At 43.1% G+C, this 20,501-nt stretch overlaps 1 protein-coding gene across 2 annotated transcripts in view; it reads right to left on the bottom strand.

The window, feature by feature from the left end:
- Window positions 1-20,501, bottom strand: part of FRMD4A (FERM domain containing 4A) — a 250,340-nt gene that overhangs the window by 142,690 nt on the left and 87,149 nt on the right. For both annotated transcript variants that reach the window (XM_039913901.1, XM_029077375.2), the window contains exon 2: window positions 12,075-12,140. In XM_039913901.1, coding sequence (XP_039769835.1) covers window positions 12,075-12,140 — 66 coding nt within the window. The remainder of the gene's footprint in view (window positions 1-12,074; window positions 12,141-20,501) is intronic.

Raw genomic sequence — 20,501 nt, 5'->3', positions numbered from 1 at the left:
AGGGCAGGGATTGGACTACCTATTCTACTGTACTCTTCCAAGGCTTCCCAGAGAAGCAGCCTGGAATAGTAGGAAGAGCACGGGCCTGGGAGTCAGAGGACCTAGATTCTCATCCCAGCTCCGGCACTTATCTCCTGTGTAACCCTGGGCAAGTCGCTTAACTTCTCTGTGTCTCAGTTTCCTCAACTGTAAAATGGGGATCAAATATCTGTTCTCCCTCCTACTTAGACTGTGAGCCCCATGTGGGACAGGGACTGTGCCAACCTAATTAACATGAACTTTCCCCAGTGCTTAGAACAGAGTTTGGCATATAGTAAGCACTTAACAAATACCATATTACCGCATACAGAAATAAACATTACTGATTGACTTATTGGGAGCCTTTAGCAAGCAGGGACCAAAATAGACTCAAGACCAGATCTTCCTCCATAACTTAATATAGCACGTCATAATTTTACGAGCTTGATCACTACTGCTTGATCACTGTTACCACTACCACTAACTACTCAACAAATGAAAAGATATAGAAAAGGCAAAAGATGCAATCTCTGTTCTCAAGGTTACCAGCTAATGGGAAGTACTAATGGGATAGTCACCCCACCCTTACCCCACAGCACTTATGTCCCTTTCCTTGCACTTTCCCATTTCCATTACCTGTAACGTACTTTAATGTCTGCCTCCCCATCTAGACTTGAAGCCCCTTGTGGGCAGGGAACACGTCTCCCACATCAATTGTATTAAATTTTCCCAAACACTTAGTGCAGTGCTCTGCACCCAGTAAGTGTTCAATGAATACCATTGGTTGCTTGATCTCTCCATCAGAGAGCTGACTGTAAGTGGATCTTTATTTTGTGCAATTTAAAAATTCAATTAAGGATAGTCTTTCCATCTCAAAAGTCGATGCCACTTTTTCAGGGCTGGCGTATTGATTCAATCAATGTATTCATCAGTGTATTCGTCCTATGCATTTGAAGAGCACCCCAGAAATATGAGTCATTTTCTGAGTGTGCCCTGTGGTTGGAGGGCTCAGTGTTAGACTCCACTGTGCACACAGAAAGCTGTTCTGTGATTTGCTGCCACAGCTGCTGTTCCGAATGAATCACTCCAAGCTTCACAGAGTATCTGTGTCCCATGCCAACGCCTCACCCGGGATGTTGGGATGGGCTGGGGCACTGCCTTTCAACAAACGCTGGTACCCTACATCTCTCCTTGACCACCTCACCTCCCTGTTCTGATCCAAGCAGCCTAAATGGCTTGCTGGACTGCTGATGCAAGTTGATTCTTAAGAATCGACCCTCAGGTCTCTGGCGGTGAGAAAATGTTAGGTCCAGTACTGCAGCAGGAGACGCTTAGGTTAGACTTGAGAAAGAATTTCCAGATTAGAAGAGCTGAGAGATACCAGAGCAGGTTGCCATGGAGATCATATGGCCAAAAAATATAAAAATCTATAATTCTATAATTAACACCATTTATAACAGATGGCCACTTAATGTGCTAGCTCCTCAAATTCTCCTGCAAGATCTAAAATACTAATTAGCAGTGAAAATATTCCTTACACAAAGAACAAGCCATAGAAAAAAGCAAATGGTAAAACCAGGAATCTATGCTTACAGGAAAGGAGTGACTTTTCATTTGTAGTAAAATCACTTCTGTGGGTGGGGAGATTCACATGATTTTATGCCACTAAAAGCTGAACTTGAAAAGCAGGTGATTAAAAAAAATCATTAGACAGCTTTTAAATCTACAGTGATTTGAAATACAGCTCATTTCCTCTTGGTATGAATCTGGAGCTGTGTCATGTATGTGATACTCATAGCAACATACTTCTTCATGTATCCCAAACAGCCATGTCTTTTCAGGTGGTTTTAAGTGACAACGGCAGTGGTGCAGCCCCACCGTGTCTAAATTTACCTTTCTCTGACTCTTCTCGAATAAATCACAACCATGACGTTGAGGAGTCTGTGGCAGATACAGTCAAAACTGCCATTTTGCAGTCTGTAGGAGAACAGATTACAGGGATCCCCACCGAAGGGACAGTAAGGAAAAAAATCACCTAATTTCTATTCATTTAGTTTGCAACCATTTCTGCGTTTTGAACAAAATCCCACAGCTTTTAATTGTCTTTGTTTAACACAAGAAGTGGCCTGGCCCAGTGGAGCGAGGACAGGACAGAGTCAGAGGATATCCGAGATCTAATCCTAGCTCTGCCACTTGCCTACTGTATAACCCTGGGTAAGTCACTGAACTTTTCCATTTCTCTACTGTAAAATAAGGTTGAAATATCTGATCTCTCTTCCCATTACACTGCAAGCTTCCTGTGGGGCAGGAACTGTGTCTGATATGCTTATTTTATATGATAAACCCTATAAACCAATGTGGCCTAGTGGAAAGAACATGGACCTGGGCTCTAATTCCAGTTCTGACACTTGCTTGCTGTGTGACCTTGGGTAAGTCACTTAACTTCTCTGTTTCCTCAACTGTAAAATGTGGGTTCAATACCTGTTCTCCTTCCTACTTAGACTGTGAGCCCTAAGCAGAACAGGAACTGTGTCCAACCTAATTAACTTGTACCTACCCCAGAAAAACAAAAAAACAGCACAACATACAGAAAGATGCTGGTAACAGAGAGGAACAGATTTGCTCTCAGTGCCTTTTGTAGGAACAGATACTGCTGGGCTCTTACTATGTCTCTAGTTCCGCTCTTGAATGTGGCACTCACTTCAGCTGGCTGAGTCTGTGCCAGCTTTGATGAAGGGACAAGAATGACCTATCTGATCCTACTGTCTCCCAAAGGTCAATCTATGCCATCCCCTCCCTCCAGATCAAACTGCACCCTAAAAACAAATGAGCTCAGAGAGCCAGTATTTAAATGGTCCACAGGGGAGCAATTCCATGAAGTTGTGTATGGGGATTGGGCAGGATGAAACCTGCTTGGAAAGGAGATAGCGCTTCAGGACACTGGGAAGGGCTGAGGCCATTTGCATTAGCAAACCGGCTTAGACTTGGACTCCGGAGAAGCTGATGAGACTCAGACTGAACCAGGGAAGAGGCCCGTGAAAGAGCCCAACTAATGTCAGCCTACAACCCAGGAAAGACAGAATGCAATTCCTGTTAATCTCAGTTGTTCTTTCCTCCATTAGTGCCCTCATAGCCATTATGTGTTTTTTAAAATATATTAGTCCTGTCCCCTGGGATTTAAATAAGCACTCAATAAATATGATTGACTGCTTGATTTAGGTTTGATAGCAATGCTTATCAGTCTCTAAGCTGGAGTAATGCCACCATACTTATTTTCCTTAGGTAACTCTGGGAGCCATCCTAACTGAAATGTTTAGATGCTCTCGCAATCGGATTGCTGCTATGTATAAAATTATAAGCAGACGTTATTGACTTCAGTCAAGGTGCATCAAAATAGATCGACTCCATAGGCGATAATAACCTCAATCAATATTTAGCCCAAAGGACAAGAAGTTTCAATGCTTAATGAAATTCGGAGCCAATATATTGAAGACATTTCCCTAGGTTTCTTGAATTCAATCTGTATTAAATTGTTAATGTCACTCCACCGGAGTAGTAATCGGCGGGTCGGCTCTGTTCAATCTCTCACTTTACCAGCTGTTTTTCCCAAGGGAATCATGAACATGAGGGTAGTTTTAGGAATATACACTTCAAAAAATACGCACAAGCCATTTCTTTTGACACCATGAAAACATGGATCAGAACAGGTTCTCATTTTCAGAGAAACAACGCCCAGCAGCGATCTAGTCAGAATGCACTCTTTGTCAGAACTTGGTGTATTGTCTCCTGACTAAGCCAAAGAATCAATCCACACATCTCATTCTAAATCTAAGGAAAGAAATTTGAGAATTCTCTGGGATTTCCCCCCCACTCTACAGGCAACGTATGACTTTGGGGCAACTTCTAGGGATTTGAAACATGGATATGGAATTACACTTGGCCTGTTAGCTTGAGCATAATTTAAAAAATTAAGGCCCCAGCTAATTTGCTGTGAAAGACTGAGCAAGGCCATTTCTGTGCCTTGGTTTTCTTTCCCATTTGAAAAATGGGGGTGAAATGACCCAGTTACTTCTCACAGGAATGTTCTGAAAAATGGGGGTGAAATGACCCAGTTAGTCCTCATTGGAATGTTTTGAGACTTAACCCTAACAATTATGGTAGTGGCAATAGGCTCCCAAAGGAATTGGTAGGGCCTAAAAAGAAATCAAGCTGAGGACAAATAAGAATTTGAACGAAAACTGAAAATATAGCTCACAATAATAATTCTGCATATCTTTAGACTCACACTCACTATTCTTGGAAAAACTGGGGACAGGTCATAATTTTGTAGACTGACTTGTGTATGTGTGTGTATTGCATATATATATATATATATATATATATATATATATATGTAAAAGTGTGTATATATGTGTATATGTGTGTATATATGTGTATATGTGTGTATATATGTGTATATGTGTGTATATATATATATATAAACCTCTCTTTGCCTCAGTTTCTGCATCCATAAATGGAGATAAGATACCTGTTCTCTCTCCCTTTTAGGCTGTGAATCCATGTGGGACAGTTACCACATCCAATCTGATTATCTTGTATCTACTCCAATGCTTACCAAGCAGTGCCTGGTACGCATATATATTTATGTTAAATATTATCGTTATTTAATGTCTAGTAAGTACAAAAAGAGTGCTTGGAAAAATCCAACAAAAGCAAAATGCACATTTTCTGCCCACAAGGAATTTATAACTTTTAAATTCTCCCTCCAGAAACCCCAGCTGGAATAACGTTTTACAGCTAAGGTGCTGCCTAGAAAAGCAGTATGGGCTAATGGAAAAAGCCCAAGCCTGGGGGATCAGAAGACCTGAGTTCCAATCCCAAATCTGCCACTTGTTTACGGAGTGACCTTGGGCAAGTCATTTAACTTCTCTGTGACTCAGTTTCCTCAACTGTAAAAATGGGGATTCAATACACATTTTCTCTCCTACTTAGACACTGATCCTCATGTGGAACAGGGACTGTGGATGACCTGATTAACTTGTGGTTACCCCAATTAATTAATTGTGGTACTTGTTAAGCACTTACTATATGGCAAGTTTAAGCACTAGGGTAGATACAACTCAATCAGGTTGGACACAGTCCCTGTCCTACATGGGGCTCACAGTCTAAGCAGGTAGGAGAAAGATTAGACTATAAGCCCGTCATTGGGCAGGGATTGCCTCTATCTGTTGCCGAATTGTACATTCCAAGCGCTTAGTACAGCGCTCTGCACATAGTAAGCGCTCAATAAATACTATTGAATGAATGAATTTAATCCTCCTTTACAGAGGAGATAACTGAGGCATGGTGAAGTTAAGTGAAGTCCCACAGAAGTTATGTGGCAGATCCAGGATTAAAATTCAGGTCCTTTGACTCCCAAGCTGTTCTCTTTCCACTAGGCCACACTACTTCTTGCTTGTACACTGCTTGACGCATAGTAAATGCTTAATGCATACCAATACCATACCATAATTATCAGGACTCAAATTTAATTTAGAAAACCTCATCTCTGGTACAGTCACGCTTCCTTGTCCCATTCTAAACTGGTAGCCAGACACTTCCTGAGCAGCTGAGTTGTCCAGAGAACCTTCAAAGACCCCTGGCACACGCCTGGGCCAGTTAGCCACATGACTGCCCTTAGCTGTGCCCGAGCTTCATGAAACTCATTTGAAGGTCTAAAATTGTCCCCATTCATGTGTTTCACTGCATCTGGTGGGGGCATTAAGGCATCGTATAAGTCATGCAGCCCTTAATGGGAAACAGCCAGGAATGCAAGGAAGGGATAATATGAGTTCTGGCAGGGGGCAGGGTTTGTGTGTGTATATACAAGTGCTTGCTGTGCATACAACACTGTTCTAAACATTGGGAGGGTACACTACAATCAAATTGGCAGACATGATCCCTGCCTTCAAGAGGCTTACAGTCTAGCTCCAGATGAGGGCTTGGAAGTACTAGTTGCTAGGAAAGAAGAAACTCAGGCCCATCAAAATAGCCTGAAAAACACAGGTCCTCTTCTTCCCGGCTGGTGCTCTTTCCATTAGGCCACACTGCTTCTCTAGAAGCCTAGCGAAGGACCTGTGTCAGGTACAGTGACTGTAAGAGAAGCAGCGAGGCTCAGTGAAAAGAGCCTGGGCTTGGGAGTCAGAGTTCATGGGTTCGAATCCCGGCTCTGCCACTTGTCAGCTGTGTGACTGTGGGCAAGTCACTTAACTCCTCTGTGCCTCAGTTCCCTCATCTGTAAAATGGGGATTAACTGTGAGCCTCATGTGGGACAACCTGATTACCCTGTATCTACCCCAGCGCTTAGAACAGTGCTCTGCACATAGTAAGTGCTTAACAAATACCAACTTTTTTTTTAAGCTCATTGTGGTCAGGGAATGTGTCTGTTTTATTATTATATTGTACTCTCCCAGGCACTTAGTATAGTACTATGCACACAGTAAGCACTCAATAAAGATGATTGACTGACCTGTGGTATTCACCTGGGTAAAACTGGCACTCCCTTCCCCTCTACTGCCCCTCAAGGAAGAAGGAACCTGGGTAAAAGAGTGACCTGCCTGCACTCTGACAGTGGCTCTGGCACTCCACACTTCCGTGGCTGGGAGGTGGGAATGGCATTCTGACACATCTGCTGTATATTGCTGATGATCTTATGCTCTAAACCTGCCCAACCTACCATTCTCCTTTTGAATATGACTGTTTTGTTGTATTGTACTCTCCCAAGTACTTAGTACAGTGCTCTGCACACAGTAAGCGCTCAATGAATACAATTGAATGAAAATAATTCCCTTCTCCTCTCTCATTTCCCACCTGTTCGCCCTTTCTTTTGCACTGCCTATGCACAGAGCTGTGTATCCTTTAAGCATTTTGACATATACTTCAACCCCGGCCCCACAGCACTTTGTGTTAGTAACCTTATTTTCTGCTACTTCCCCTACTCGTAATTTACTTCAATCAATGGTAATTTATTGAGCTCTTACTGTATGCAGAACTCTGTACTAAGCACTTGGAAGAGTGCGATATAACAGAGTTAGTAGAAACATTTCCTGTGTCTCCAGATTGGAAACTCTGCATCTACCTGTTCTATCGTACTACAGGCTCCCAGGCACTCAGTTCAATGCACTGCACACAGCAAGCTCTCAAAAAATACCACAGATTGATTTTCCCACCAAGTCTTTAAATTCTCTTTTCATTTCATCTTTCCTTTCGGTGCCTTCCCTCACGGCCCGGGACTCAGCCTTCCATCCCACTTGCTGGAAAGACTAGGATGATGCCACAGTCTGCTTTCTTCCTCCCTCTTCAAATTCTCCCTCAAGCCATTCCACCGCATTTCTAGTTACGTTCCGTTGGATTCGCTCTGCCCTTTGAGTTCTTCTATTTTGCTTCATTTTCCTTTCAATCATCCTTCCCTTGCCTCTTTCACATGACTGAGCTTCCCCTTCTAGGCTGCAGTTCATCTTCTGCCAGACACAGATGGGCAGGGATCAAAAATTCTAGTAGCCAAATCAATTTCCTGTTCAGCAACTAGGAAAAATATAATTGATCACAGTCATCTTTTGGATAACACGGAAGCTATTCTCTTGAAGAACGGTATGTCACAGAGAAATTGTGTCATAGCACACAAACCTAAACCGATGCTGTATGTATGCACACAACAGGTTCTAACCAGAAAGATACTTGTCTAAAGCAGATTGGCCTAGTGAAGAGTCCAGACCTGTTAGAGGACCTGAGTTCTAATCCTGACTCTGCCGGGTGACCTTGGAGAAGTTACTTAACTTCTCTGTGCTTCAGTTTCCTCAACTGTAAAATGGGGAATTATTAACCATTTGCCCTCCTACTTAGGATGGGAGCCCCATGTGGGATAGGGGCTTTGGCCAACCCCATTATTTTGAATCTATCTCAATGTTTAATACAGTGCTTGACACACAATAAATGCTTACCAAATAAAATGGTGATAATAATATTTAATTCCCTAATAACCCACTGGCCAATCTATTCAAATTATCTAGGGACTGTGTCCATTCTGGAAGAACGACTAACTTTTTAATTGTCAGATATTGGGGTTCTCCCTATCCTATTCCCTCTTATTTTCCTTGCAACGAAGTGATTTCATTCCTTTGTGTTCCCTTCCATTTTTTGCCTGTGACTTTCTCTGCCAGCCTCTGACTGCATGCCGGAAGACCGCCAACAAATAGTTCACTGAGAATTAAAGAAGCTAGTTTGATCTTCTTCCGCTTTTAATTTTCAAACTCTCAGCACCAGGTTGGAGGCTGGGAGAAAGAAGCTGAGGGAGTTGTCGTACAGAGAAGTTGAGCAACAGGCTCAAAGTCAAACTATGAGTTAGTGGGGAGACAGGCTAGTTCTGACAGACTTGGAGTTCCTATTCTGGCTCTGTCCCTCCTGCTTACGATCCCACCAGACTGCAGGCTTCTCTCCACTGCTTCTCTCTCTAAATCTATATTAGGGGATGGTAAGCATTTTAGGTATTTTTTTTCCCACCCAAAGTACCTCGTGTTCAGCCCAGGCCTGGAAATTTCACTGAATCGTTGTTTCTTTTGTGGTTTGACTTCAGTTTCGTTTCCTTTCTTATTTCCCACTTTGGGGAGGCTGCACAGTCCATGGCCTGCACACTAAGTTCTAGCCTTTGGTGATGGCAGGACACCTACTAGGACTTTGGCCAAGGGCTCTTGACTGTCTCCCTGTCTAGACTGTAAGCTCTCATGGGCTGGGAACATGTCTGCTAACACAGTTTATTATATTTTCCCAAGTGCACCCAAAGAAGAGGAGGGAGGGCAAGTATCCAGTAAACTTGGGCCACGGAAACAACTAACATGGATGATTCAGTTCCTGAAAGACTGTAAGCTCGTTGTGGGTAGGGATTGTGTCTACCAACTCTGTTACACTGTACTCTCCCAAACACTTAGTACAGTGCTCTGCATATAGTAAGCACTCTATAAAAACAGTTGATTAATTGAAGAAAACACTTTTAGGGATACAAGCTAGACACCTTACAATCTACTGGCCCAAAATACATGATTGGGTTGTCCTCTTGGCCTGAATTAACCAGCTAACAGCCATCTCTCCCCCCTGCTCTCTAACTCAAAGAGTCTGTGACCTATTTCTCAGATGCCATATCGGGCTCTCCTTGAAACCAAATGTGGCTCTTGAGCCATGGTTCGCTGGTCATAAGGGAGCTGGGTGAGGTATTTAAAACCATTAGATTCTCGTAATGAAGTAAACTACATTAATGTGTGTTTAAATTGGCTCTGCATAGGAACTGCTCAGAGATGCCATTTCCCTTGGATCCTCTTCCCCCAAGATTACAGACCCTTCCTTTAGTGTAAAGCAGTAGTAAGGTCTGTCTACGGGGCTATGCTGCCTGTTCTGCAGGCTTGTTGCTCACCTTAATCTTCGAGCAAATTCTCTCTCTAATCTCTCATCTAAGCAAAACACTGTCTGCTAAACTCTCTTCGAGTCAGTTCTTCATGTGTTGGTTCCCTTCTTTGTCCGGGAGCCATCACCTTGAACATTACCAAGCCCTATTTCATTACCTTTTCAGGTACCTGAAATATCCTTCTGATCAGAGTTCTATAGTTAACAACAAATGTCAGAGTCATATGGCCAGTAGTAAATTCCTTTACTCCACAAAGGTTTTGAGCACCCCCTCGAACTGAGAGGCCCAAGTAATAATACTAGTAATATTTAAGTGCTCACTGAGTGCAGAGCACTGTACTAAGTGCTGGGAGAGAACACACATGTGATAATTGGAAACAGTCCCCATCCCTTGGAGGGCGGGGCAAGGGAGCTCACAATCAAAGAGGTCAAAATGTTTGCTGATGTATGCAAGTCAGTCTGAGGCACCTAACAGATCCCGGCTTCTAAACCAGGCTCAATGCTGTCTCCAAGGTGAGATAGATGTAGCTCCATCAAAGGCTTTTAAGCCTGGATACCAGACTTCTCTGACAGAGAAGTCCTGCCCATGCCTATCCCCTGGTGAGTCCCCAGGCGAGAAATGTGATAATTGGAATATTTGTTAAACACTTACTATGTGCCAGGCACTACACTAAGCACTGGAGTAGACACAAGTTAATAAGGTTGAACACAATCCCTGTCCCACGAGGGACGAGGGATTTGTAGGCCATGTAGGAAGGAGGATGGGTACTGAATCCCCATTTTACAGATGAGGAAACTGAGGCACAGAGATATTAAGGGCCTTGCCTAAGGTCACACTGCACACAAGTGGGAGAGCCTGAATTAGAACCCAGGTCCTCTGGCTCCCAGGCCCTGTATCTTTCCACTGGTTATTCTGCTTTCCTAGGAGAGACCCTGGAAGCTAAATGGTCGGTTTAAGGAGGGGACAAAGGAGGATCTTTTGTATTGTTTTGGTTTAACAAGGGTCCTTTGTTGATAGGCTCTTTGGGAATGAAGTTCAGGAGCAGATTTTTATCTTAAAATGTCTAGATAACAAGCTGACATTCTGCTATTTAATTCAGACACATTGGCTTGGGTACCCAGGCTTCGAAACTACTGTGGACAACCTTCCCAAAGGCACGTGTGAAGCATTGCTGAAATGCAATTATTGCTTCAAATCAGCTTTCAAAAGTTCCCATTCATCTTTTCCTGTCTCTTTGGAATGAAGCAAACACTCAACCTGCCCACCAATTCGAGCTGGTCACCGCATAGTAATTCAGCTGTCAGATGATCTTTCATTTCCTGTTGCTTCACTCTAGGGTCATTTGCATTTCAATGAGAAAGGCATATAAATTATCCCTTCTCCCCCACCACACCTCAACCGTCTGTACTGCCTTCTACCAGTCCAATTCTAATTCTCAGCTCTCTGGAAGCTACAACAGCTAAAAAAAAAAGGCAATTCTCCAACCATATTGACTTGAATGTCTACATAGGTGAGAGCATTGTGCTAGTTTTTGAAAAGAAACACCAAAATGTGAAATCCCCCAAATACAATGCAAACCCCCGCCAAACAACTCCCTTCTTGGCTAAGGTCAAGCATGTTAACAATCAGCTCAGAAAGTTAATCGTTTGGAAGAGTGGAGATCTACATTTAGCTGCAACTCAGCTTCATTTCAGCAAAGCTTTGTGCCTGTTTCAACCAGCTGAAAGGCTGCAACTACTTCTGCGGTGAAATGTGTCAGAGCATGAGAAGCACTCCACCACATGGATCTAAATTGGGAACAGCAAAGTATGGTTTCCAACTGATGGTTCAGAGCAAAACATGACGGCAGGGATTGGAAGTGGTCCAGGGCAACCCTCCCATGGTTCCTTCAAGCAATCCGTTGCCACTGTTAGAGACAGAATTTGCGGCTGATCAGACCACTGGTCTAATCCAGAAAAGGCATCATTTATGCAACTCCTGGAATGGTGTGCACCTTGGGGACTGGAGTCATTCCTTCAATCATATTTATTAAGCGATTACAGTGTGCAAAGCACTGTATCCTTCTAATCTCACCTAATGCTGACTTCCTGGGTCCACCGGGCAAGTCAATTCTAGGACATTAATTCCATCCTGTTTTGAGCAGCCTACATATTGCACCTCACCAATTGCTGCTCTCCCCAAGCTCACTGATCTCCCTAAGATCCAAGGAAAAACATCAAGTTTGGCCCCAGCTAGTGGACTGATTCTCTGGAGAAGACACTAATGCTAGGAAAAGTCCAGGGACAACATGGAAGAGGCAGGCCAGCAACTAGATGGATAGAGACCATAACAACCGTCACGGAAGAACCAATAGAAAGGTTGCAGAATACGGCAGAGGACAGGACGTTCTGGAGAAAGTATATCCATGGAGTTGCTATTAATTGGAAATGACTCTAAGGCACTTAAAAACGATAATAATAATGATAATAAGTGAAGATCAACAGGCTCTTCTGAGTCCTAGAGAGATCTGAAGCCAGAATCCTTTTCTGGAAGAGGTTGGGGGGTAGGGGAGAGGGGAGGCAGAGGATCCTTTGCTGTCCCGAGGGTTTGGGCAAGAGGAAAATACTGAAGTGAGAAATCTTACCTGTACGAGGAGTTCCAGCTTCCTGTCATCAAGGAGATGGACCTGACATCGGCGGCCCTCCGTCATCTAGAAGAAAGAAGAGGTAGGGTCAGTACCCAGATCTTAATCGATCAATCAATCATGTTTATTGAATCGCTTGCCATATTCAGAACACTGCACTAAGGGCTTAGGAGAGTACAATACAACAGAATTAGCAGACACCTTCACTATCAATAATGAGCGTACAGTCTAGAAGGGGAGACAGACATGAATATGAATACATAAGAAATTTATAATATATAGTTTAAAGATATATACATAAGCTGCCTGGCAGGCAATTAGGGGACCACTGATCAATCGATCAATTGATGGTATTTATTGAGTACTTCTCATGTACAGAGCACCGTATGAAACACCTGGGAGAGCACACTACAATAGAGTTGGTATGCGATCCTTACCCTCAAGGAGCTTACAATCACCTACCACCAGCTGGGCTTCCAGTCTAGCAACAAGCTGGTGTTTCTAAGTGACAGTGATGCCTGCTTCACTCTCTTGTGAGCCCAGTGGGTGGGGCAGGGTGAAGGGGAGGGCTGGTTGCCCCAGAAATACCTTTCATCCCCACCAGCTGGCCAAATCCAACATGACTCCCTCTGAGAAAAGGCCCTTCAAGCTGGGGGTGACGTGTGTGTGTGTGTGTGTGTGTGTGTGTGTGTGTGCATGTGTGCGTGCCAGGGTGGGGTTGAATCTGATCAAGCTCAGGGTGACTCCAGGTAGAGGGGGTCAACCTGAAAGGTTTCTTTGCTCAGGAGAACTAATAATAATAATAACAATAATAATGGTATTTAAGTGATATGTGCCAAGCACTGTACTAAACACTAAGGGTAGCTATAAGACACCAAGTTGGACACAGTCCCCATCCCACATGGGCTCACAATCTAAGTAAGGGGAGAACCCGCATGGAAAACCCATTTTACAATTGAGGATAGTGAGGCACAGTGACGTGACTTTTCCAAGGTCACTCAGCAGGCAACTGGCAGAGCTGGGATCAAAACCCAGGTCCTCCGACTTCCAGGCCCGTGCTCCTGTCACTGAGCCACGCAGCTCTAGTGACACAGAGCCGCAGGAGGGACTCGGTCAGTCACACTTGCGCCTCATGAAGGCCATTCTAGGGAGTCTGAAATACCACCATACCTGTTCAGATAGTCTCTTCAGTCAACAAATTCCGGTTAAAAGTTTCATATGAATCTGTGTATGTGCATTGGGGGGTGTCCTGAAATGTCTATGTAATTGAGGCCAAAGTGTATTTTAGGACCTGAATTATTTGGATACTTTGCTAGGGTTAACAATCCCCACTCAACTTCCAGTATCATCAGCTCCTAAAGCTAGTTCTATTTGACAAAGTTCTCGCTGCGGAGTGGCTGGAGTTGGGGAGACCAGTACAGTGGTTGTTCCAGTAAGTGTTCTATAAATACGACTGGCTAAATAAATCCCCCTGTATAAAATCGCAGGCCTCAATATAATGGGTGACAATAACGATGATGTTAGTTTGTGTCTCAAAATGGAATCAACTTCCTGATATGCGTCAGTTTAACCCTGGATAAACCTATTAACCAGAGGGCTGGAGAGGCCATCCTAAAATTCCAGGTGTGGCATGACATCACAACTCAGGATTCAATCTGGTAGATGACACAAAAAACCACAGGTGAAGAAAAGGAAGAGGCAAGGAACACTGTATGTGTGCACATGCATGTGACCATTAATCTAGTCTTTACGAATGCCAACAGATAATTTCTATGTGATTAAAGAGCACGGATGGATGAACTTAGCTAAGTCACTCACTCTGTCTCGTCACTTTTGTGAAAGCAAAGGGTGACCGAAAGACTTAGGGCACCATATGGAGGTTTAATCAATCAGTGGTATTTATCAAGCTCTTACTATGTGGAGAGCACTATTCTTGCAGAGCACTGTTCTACGAGCTTGGCATAGCACAGTACAACATAGACATACACCCTCCCCCAAACAAGCTTACAGTTACAGCCATGATAAGGACGGAGTAAGACTTAGGGCACCATACGGAGGTTTAATCAATCAGTGGCATTTATCAAGCTCTTACTATGTGGAGAGCACTATTCTTGCAGAGCACTGTTCTACGAGCTTGGCATAGCACAGTACAACATAGACATACACCCTCCCCCAAACAAGCTTACAGTTACAGCCATGATAAGGACGGAGTTTGTCCTTTCCCCCAAATATGCCCAACTGATGAACGGGGACAATATCAACATCCTACCTTTAGGTCATCACCATATTCGTGCACATAACTGCCCCACTTTTTGGCAACCCCAAAACAAGGGAGGGGTTATTATATGGGGAATTAGGTCTATCAATGAGGAAAGCTGGAGGAAAAAAAAAAGACAAAAGAGGTCTAAGAAGAAAGCTTAGGGGTATTACTTTTATTATCCTCTCCCAAATTCTGTGAACAATAGGCACCTCCTTGGCCTTCTACTTTTTCTCCCTCAGTACCACTCACAGGCAACAACCAAGGCATGAGCCTCTATCTGCAGCATTTTGATCCTACTCTTTCCCCTGCCTGGCCTGAGCTATTTATTATTATCATACATCTTTGAGTTATTTCTGATTCATAGCAACTCTATGGATATATTTTCTCTAGAATGTCCTATCTTCTGCCATGTCACCTTGCTACTGATTCTTCCACTATTGTTGCTACAGTTTCTCTCCATCTAGCTTTTGGTCTGCCTCGTCTACATTTTCCCTGGACTTCTCCTAGCATTAGTGTCTTCTCCAGAGAGTTAGTCCTCCTGATGATGTGTTCAAAATTTGCTAATCTAAGTCGAGTCATTTGGCCTTCCAAAGGCCACACTGACTTAACCTGTTTCAAAACCCATTTGTTTTTCAAGGCAGTCCATGGAATTCATAAAAGCCTTCTCCAACACCACATTTCACCTGCTGCTATTACTGCTTACCAAAATCAATCTTTCATTTCCTCCTTGGAAATACATTTCAGTTCACAAAGGAAAATCCCATTTTGCACTCCTGCTCTTACACCAATGCCTAGTGGTTTAAAAAGGTCCCTTCCCACAGTGTCCAATGGTTTAAATAGATCACTTACATAAAGGCCAGCAGCTTAAGCAGGCCACTCCCATAATGACCAGCATCTTAAAGAGGCCACTCCCATAGTACCCAGCGGTTTAAACAGGTCACTCCCAAAAGCTCACTGGATTGTTGGGCAGAGAAGGTTAGATTGCTATTTGTTTTCTCCCAAGCACTCAGTCCAGGGCACTGCACACATTAAGCACTCAATAAATACCACTGTTTGATTGACTGCTCCAGATGATCAAGTGCTCTCAAGAATTATTTATTTATATTAATGTCTGTCTCTCTTTTAGAGTGACTAGATTGCTCATTATGGGCAAGGAACACTTCCACTAATTCTGTTGTACTGTACTCTTCCGCTCTCTTGAGAAACAGCAAGGCGTAATGGATAGGGCACGGGGCTGGGAGTCAGAAGGTCATGTGTTCTAATTCTGGCTCTGCCACTTGGCTATGTGACCTTGGGCAAGTCACTTTACTTCTCTGGGCCTCAGTGACCTCATCTGTAAAATGGGGATCGAGACTATGAGCCCCAGATGGGACAGGGACTGTGTCAAACTTGATTTGCTTATATCCACCCCAATGCTTAGTGCAGTGCCTGGAACATAGTAAACACTGAACAAATACCATCACCATTATTACTCCAAGCACACAGTGTTCTGTGCATAGTAAATGCCCAATAAATACCATTAATTGATTAATTGACTGATTGACTGACCCTCTGTGACCCAGAATATGGTACTGTTCTTCGAATCAGATCTCCCTCCTGGGTCTCAGTATTGGCTCTAAGTAGCCGGGTCTCCTCTACTCGTCTAATGCCATCCTATTCACTTATACCTCAATCTCAACTATCTCACTGCTGACCTCTTGCCCACATCCTGCCTCTGGCCTGGAGTGCCCACCCTCCTCACATCTGATGGACAATTAATCTCCCCACGTTTTGAAGGCACATCGCCAAGAGGCCTTCCCTGACTAAGCCCTCATTTTTTTTCTCCCACTCCCTTCTGTCTCCCTGATTTGCTTCCTTTATTCACCCTCCCACCCCTCAGCCCCACAGCACTTGTGAACATATACATATTTATTTAGTATCTGCATCCCCCTCTAGACTATAAGCTTGTTGTGGGCAGGGAATGTGTCTGTTAAATTGTTATATCGTAGTTGGTGAGTCAATTGTATTTATTAACAGTTTTCTGTGTGCAAAGCACTGCATTCAGTGTTTGGGAGAGTACAATATAATAGACACATTCCCTGCCCACAGTGAGCACTTAGTAGAGTGTTCTGCAAACAGGAAGCATTCAATAAAAATGATTGGTTGATGGATTGCTTGGGTTTCATACCTGGTCTTGGTGGCTATAAGTGAGTGCCTGCCTTCCCTGCAGATAGCAGCAGGCCCTCCACAACTTAAGCACAGATGGGCGAGTCAAACCCGGCTCCCACCTCTCTGAACTTCCAAACTTTTGTGGTTTGAAATTTTGACACTGGAGTCTTTTTACAACATTTCAGAAGTTTCTCTCTCCAAGTTGGGCCTCAGTTCCATTCTGGAGCAAAATCATATTCCCCATTCAGCCAGGACCAATACCACGAAGGATTTACCATCCCCTGGAGGAGGCGAACAGTGAATGGCCATCAGCGAGCTTTGTCTAGGTTGTTAAGCATACTGAAATTTTTTTGGAGGACCCACAATGGTAAAAGAATACTCGTTTCCTTTTCATTCTCAGCTGCTCAGGCACAATTGGATCTCTGGCATCAGTCTCAAAGGAAATCCTTTGGAAAACAAGTCTTCTCATAAATGTCAGCTGGTTACCATTTGAATCATAAATCATCTGGCTTCAATATATTTCTATATCAAGGAAAGGCGTGCCAAGGACCATATTGTTCGAAAGTCCATAAAGACAAGGTTATTTTTGAAATGGGTTTTCCTCATCATCCTTAGACTGCTTTGTGGTAAAATGGGCTCAAATTGCTAGAATCAAAAAGTGAGATTTTCTGTTATCCTCAGGAAATTGATTTGAAGAAGTGTGGAGATGTGCCTCTTCATGGAGAGATGTGCCTTCATGGAGAGATGTGCCTCAAACTTCACCATCCAATAAGTTAATTTCTTCTTATCAAAAGAGTGACTTCAGATGCCTTTGTAGGAACAAAGTTCTCTCTGAGTGGCTTGTTGCTCCTGACAGGGAGAGGTGCAGGCCTTGACAGGTGATCTGTCTCACCCAAGAATGGCACTGCTTATGGTCTTAACTCAGGGAGGCTTTGACCCATTTTCTGGTTTCCTAGCTCATCATGTGCACTGCCCAGGATGACTTGAGATGTGAAAACTTAGTAGATGTTTCACAAACATTTTCTTCATAGGCTCTAAACATTTCACTTTTAGAAAATCCAAGCCAGCCCTAGTGAAGAACATTTCCTCCCAATTTTTCAACCTAAGCAAGCACCTCATTTGTGTCTTCTTCTCTAACCCTATTTCAACATCGATCACACTTTGCTTCTTCAAATTACAGTCCATTCAGTCCTTATAGACCCATACCTATATTTTCTTTTTCTGATTTTCGAAGTTGGAGAGGATAGCATCTTCTCGGAAACACTGCAAGCTTCACTATTTCTAGTGGTCCAAGAGAAATTTAATTCAGCCACGGAAATTAGCACAGGATTGTGACATATAAGAAATTATAAATGTAGATACCCTGCTGCTTTATTCTCTCAGCTCCTTATTTACCCCAGTCATATCATTTAGGATACTGGTCAGCATGAGGAGAAGGCCGGAAATATTTCCTACTTATTTACAAATGGATTTAATCCAGACTTTTTAGTCATTTGTGGTTCCCTTTGTACAAACTCCTAGAGCCTGAAGTCATACCAGTCCCTTCAAAGGTTTTATTGTTATAACAGGAAGTGGCTGCAGTCCACGAATTAATAAGGGAAACCAAACTCCAAAGGATTTGAACTGGGGTATAAAACTCTGGAGATGTGTGCTGATTTTTTCCTAGGCTTGCTTCTATCATTCTAGATGGCCAAATGGGTTCTCCCATTCTTGGTGGCTCATATACAAATCCTTCAAGCCTTCGCACCTCCTCTCCAAATACCCACAGTTTAATTTCAGTTGACTCCCAGGCATCAGTGATGCCAGAAGTGTTGTAACTGTGTCTCACACTCCACCAGCAGCTAAGCAGCGGAACTGCTCAGAAGGAAATTCCAGAGATCTGACTTCAATTTCCCAATAGAATTCAGATGGTCAGAGTTTTCCTGATGTGGGGTGGTGCCCAGATAATCTCTTCCATATTCTTTCACTTGTTCTGGGTATAAAGTCATTACTCCCAGATTTCATGATCTACGAAATGCTTCCCTGATGGACTCTCCCAAGTGTTTAATACAGTGTTCTGCGCATAAAAAGCTCTCAATAAACACCACTGATGACGATGATGATATTTCATCAGGAAGAAGAGCAAATGGGCAGGGTCGAGATCCATGAAAAAGATAAAAACCCTGGGCATAAATGGAGAGCAAGTGACCAGGCCTCTGAATCAACTAATTCAACAGTCAATGGTATTTATTGAGCGCTTGGGCTTAATGTGTGCACAGCACTGTACTAAGCGCTTGGGAGAGTACAATCCAACAGAGTTGGTAGATATGCTCCTAGCCCACAACAGTTTACAAGTCTCCATCTAGAATTCTTTTTGCCTCCCACCTAGAACACCCCAGGGGAACAGACTGCTCTACCCTAGGCTGAGTTCAGAGGGTTAGGTCAAGCCCACAAAACAAGTTTGGGGGTCTGCACTTACTCTACTTCTTATTAGTCCTGCCTCTCTGGTTCACAATGGAGCCATCCCTTAGTGGCTCTAATGGAGACAACCATACACACCTCACAACATATATAAATATGGGTAGAGATAAAGGTGAAGTGCAACAGACATGCTTAATATCACCAACACCAAGTGTCTACAAGAATAAGCAGGGGGGAGGGCACAAAGAAGAAATCTAGTCCGATTGAAATCTACAAACTTTCACTCCTTTTGGAAGGTAATAAGCAGAAAGGGCACAGTAGCTTGTTCAGGTAGCTTGAAGTCTTCATTCTCACTGCTGAATAATGAGAATGACTTGGAGAGAGACAGGAAAAAGGTGGGGTGTTCCTGCTAAACAATCAGAGCAGAGCTAGCTGCTGTACCAATAAAAATACTCCCGGTGGACTTCTGAATAGCTGATGCCCCTAACATAAGCTGGAGGTAAAAAAAAACCCGTTAACAACACAAAGTTAATAGCTAACCCAGTTCAAGGGGCCTTTGGTTCAGGAAACTTGGGGTCTTCTTTCATCAGCCCTTTTCCTCCTTGGACATTTTAACGAGGAACCAAACACTTACCTTTGCCTCGGGTTAATTCCCTGGGTATCACCCCAGGTGGGTTAGAGAAATTAATTAATGGTATCTATTGAGCACTTACTGTGTACTGAGCACTGTAGTAAGCAATTGGGCGACGATATAATACAGTGGAGTTGGTAGGCACATTTCCTGCCCACAAGAAGTTTACAATCTACAGGAAAATTAACTATTTTCAGCATGATTAGAACTGCTGAAAAATTACGAGAGGACTTTGAGTTTTCATGGGGCCATTGAATTTATAATCTCATTTGTAACAAATAGGGAAAAAAAACCCACTGTTCCTAGTATGACATTTCTAGTTCTTGCCATGCATTTTAAATTAATATCATATATCATCTTCCTGATTAAGGCAGCAGCTGGCCATGGCATACCAAAAGAAATTGAAATGTAGACTTTGCAAAAGATTTTCTCCAAACTGTAGCACTCCCTGCCAGAAAGATGAATGAAATGGGTATTTAATAGTGCATCAGATGGCAGCATTAGCCAAGTAACATTGGTGAACCAGGTCAAAATGAGCTAAGATGGAAATGGAAGAGATTTGAGGATGTCTGATGAGGTTAATCAATCAATCAATTAATCCTATTTATTGAGCGCTTACTGTGTGCAGAGCACTGTACTAAGCGTTTGGGCGAGTACAATGCAACAGAGTTGGAAGACATATTTGCTGCCCACAATGAGCTCACAGTTTAGAGGGGGAGACTGACATTAATATTAGTCTTAAGCTTAGTAAGGGAAGGTTTCTGACTTGAATCAACCAATCAATTGATAGTATTTATTGAGGGCTTACTCTGTGCCCAGCACTGTATTACCCACTTGTGAGAGTACAATACAGTTAGAAGAAACAATCCCTACTTTCTAGCACCCAAATTAGTAATAGGATGCCATTTCTTTTTAGGCTAGATTTGCCTAGATTTTAAGACCTTGTGTAATAATAATAATAATGTTGGCATTTGTTAAGCGCTTACTA

This window comes from Ornithorhynchus anatinus, chromosome 13 (assembly GCF_004115215.2).
Source record: "Ornithorhynchus anatinus isolate Pmale09 chromosome 13, mOrnAna1.pri.v4, whole genome shotgun sequence".
Lineage (NCBI taxonomy): Eukaryota > Metazoa > Chordata > Mammalia > Monotremata > Ornithorhynchidae > Ornithorhynchus > Ornithorhynchus anatinus.
Note: the sequence above shows the minus strand (reverse complement) of the source record. Positions and strands in the feature narration are given on the sequence as shown.